The sequence below is a fragment of the Phytophthora infestans genome, genomic scaffold, assembly GCF_000142945.1.
Source record: "Phytophthora infestans T30-4 supercont1.79 genomic scaffold, whole genome shotgun sequence".
NCBI classification, from domain to species: Eukaryota; Oomycota; class Peronosporomycetes; order Peronosporales; family Peronosporaceae; genus Phytophthora; species Phytophthora infestans.
The window spans coordinates 85,143-87,632 of NW_003303680.1; the positions used below are offsets into that span (position 1 = coordinate 85,143).

Sequence of the window (2,490 nt, forward strand, 5' to 3'; positions counted from 1 at the left end):
TACATAGCTGCGATAGCGCGAAATACAAAGTCTTAACATATTAGCCCACTTGTATACGAAGTCGCCGCCCGAAAGAAAAGTCGAAGCACCATACTTCTGAGAGGTTCGGTGACGGTCCAAGCCAAGATACCACTCGCCACAGCGACCTACACCCAGGCATGCCTAAGAACCAGTTTTACTCCAAAACTACACGTCGACACGACAGCGTTTTGACTCCACGCCCACACCATCTCTCGCGTAATCCATCGCCAGTCTCGACAATCGAGGAATAAATCCATCACACCCACGATCCATCCGTTCTCCATCGTCACTAGCCGTCAGTCAAATTTACCTGGCTGCGCATCAGCCAAGGTACCGTCCCTTGGTCACGTCATATCACATCACTATCAAAACGGTGGCTTCTTATCGTTGACCACCATGTCTGCCATCATTACCGCAACCCCCTGTCGTGTCACAGGGGGCAGACTTCTTAAAAGGCATTCCGCAAGTAGCCCTCAAGCCTTCACGCCGCCATAACCAAGTCGTCGAAGAAGTCAGGAACGCCTCCGACGGTCGAAGACCAACTCCGCACTCACCTCGACGACGAAGACAGAGGGGCGGACGACGCCACCCCTCTTCACTTCATGATCGAGTTCTGGAGCCGCCTCAGAGCCGTAATATCTGCCAACTGTCACTCAGTCGTGCTTGACGCCCTTGACCGCCTGGTCCTTCGGCTTCTCGCTGGCGATACTTCGCAGGCCCCGTTGGACAGCGCTGCTCTCATCCTACCTTCCCCAGATAGCATGTCCGCCGGCCAGGTCCGAGAGCACTCCGTCTTCCAAACACCGGTCATTCAAACTCGCACCTAGCGATCCAGCTCGCGTACACCGCTCCAGCCACTTCCAGCTAAGAAACAGCGCACTTCCAAGAAGGCAAAGGCCAAACCTCGCTTCGCGTTTGATCTCCCCACCGGCGTAGACTCCACTATTGAGCGCGACTTCAAGCGCTTCGTAAAGTTCTCGGAGGGACAGGGAAAGCCGCCGCCACGTATGGAAGAGCTACCGCGTCTGGTACGACCCCAAGCACCACCCCGAGCTTCACAGGAAGCTATGACGCTTCTGGATGTGCTTCCGACTTCTGTTCATACTCCTCGCGCTATATCCGCCGACGGACAACGCTGCCGCCCGCCGCAAGTTGAAGGCAAGCGCGCTCCAAGCACGTCTGCAATTGTTGAGCGCCTTCTTCGAAGAGATTGGCTACTACGGGATACTCACGGCGTTCGAAGACACCGTCCACAACGACCTCATGTAGTTCGGAGGCAGGGCCGCCAAGCACGCCAGCTGGGCTAGCGACGACTCCAAATTCCCTGCCCAAGAAGACCTCGGTGTCCGTCATCGCCGCCGTTACGATCAAGTTATCGCCAACGCCCTCGATCCCTTCGAAGTGGACAGCAGCAGCTCCCGGTCCATCCCGGAACTCCTCGAAAAGAGTCTGGCGATTGATCCTACGCGCCCCAAGAACCTGCGACTTTCGGTCAAGGCCCTGGATCGTGTAGCTTTGGATGTTTCAGGCAGCAACCCTCCGAAAGAGAGCTGGTTCGGCAATCGCAACCGTGGTCCATGGAAGACGCTCCTCTCTAATCGTTCTCTTCGAGTGACTCAGGTCGAAGTCGCCATGCTGCTGACAGCAGGCAAACCCGTTATTGTGCACAATGATCGACCGTTCCAGCCGTCCGAACAAGGGGAAGATGATTCGACTTCGAAGAAAACGGAGAGTCCACCGCCCTGAATCCGTCCCCGCCTGTCAAGTATCAGCCTCCAAGCTCTCCCACCAAGCATCTAGCGTACTACTTGGGACTCTCATCCGACGACGAAGACCAGGAGCCAGACGAGGGCCACCCTGGCAGCGACCACGACGACGAAGAAGACAAGGAAAAGGCTCAAGAAGACATCAACGAAGACGTTGACGACCAAGATGACGAAGGAGACGACGATGAGGCTGCTGAAAATCCCCCTTTCCACCGATAATGGAGCGGCGTTCGACGCAGGTGACAAGCCGAGCAAGCCATTAAAGCCGTCGTCGACTTCTTCCGACTCTCAAACTCCCACGTGACGAGGTTTACGTTTTAGAGAAACGATATCATGTTTCTCTTTTCCGTTCCCGTAGGTCAGATCGTTCCGTCCGAAACCACAAAAAAAATACTCACCAACACGCACCACCATCCAATTTTCGAGTGCCCGTTCTAATCTCCACAGAGTAACCGTTCTTTGCTGACTCGAAAACTTCATCACTTCACTTATATCAAATGCAACACGTCCTCGTCGACTTCCGCATTAGCGTCGGCCAATCGAGCACCTCTTCGCAACTCTGTCAAACCCTTCTTCTTCCTTTCAGCGGCTTCATAAGACATCACTAACCGGGCATAAGTCAGCATCAAAACCGTTGTTTGTAGCCAGAAAGTCTCGTAGTTTGCAGCTAGAACCAAGTATTCCATAGTACGGTTCACAATCC

General features: G+C 54.4%; 1 protein-coding gene across 1 annotated transcript; it reads left to right on the forward strand.

Moving 5' to 3' along the window:
* Positions 1-623: 623 nt before the first annotated feature.
* Positions 624-2,006, forward strand: PITG_18660 (uncharacterized protein; the record flags this gene model as incomplete). Its single annotated transcript, XM_002997249.1, has 4 exons — positions 624-827; positions 876-1,049; positions 1,291-1,641; positions 1,794-2,006. 4 exons carry the CDS (start codon positions 624-626, stop codon positions 2,004-2,006), a joined length of 942 nt encoding a protein of 313 aa, XP_002997295.1.
* Positions 2,007-2,490: the final 484 nt, after the last annotated feature.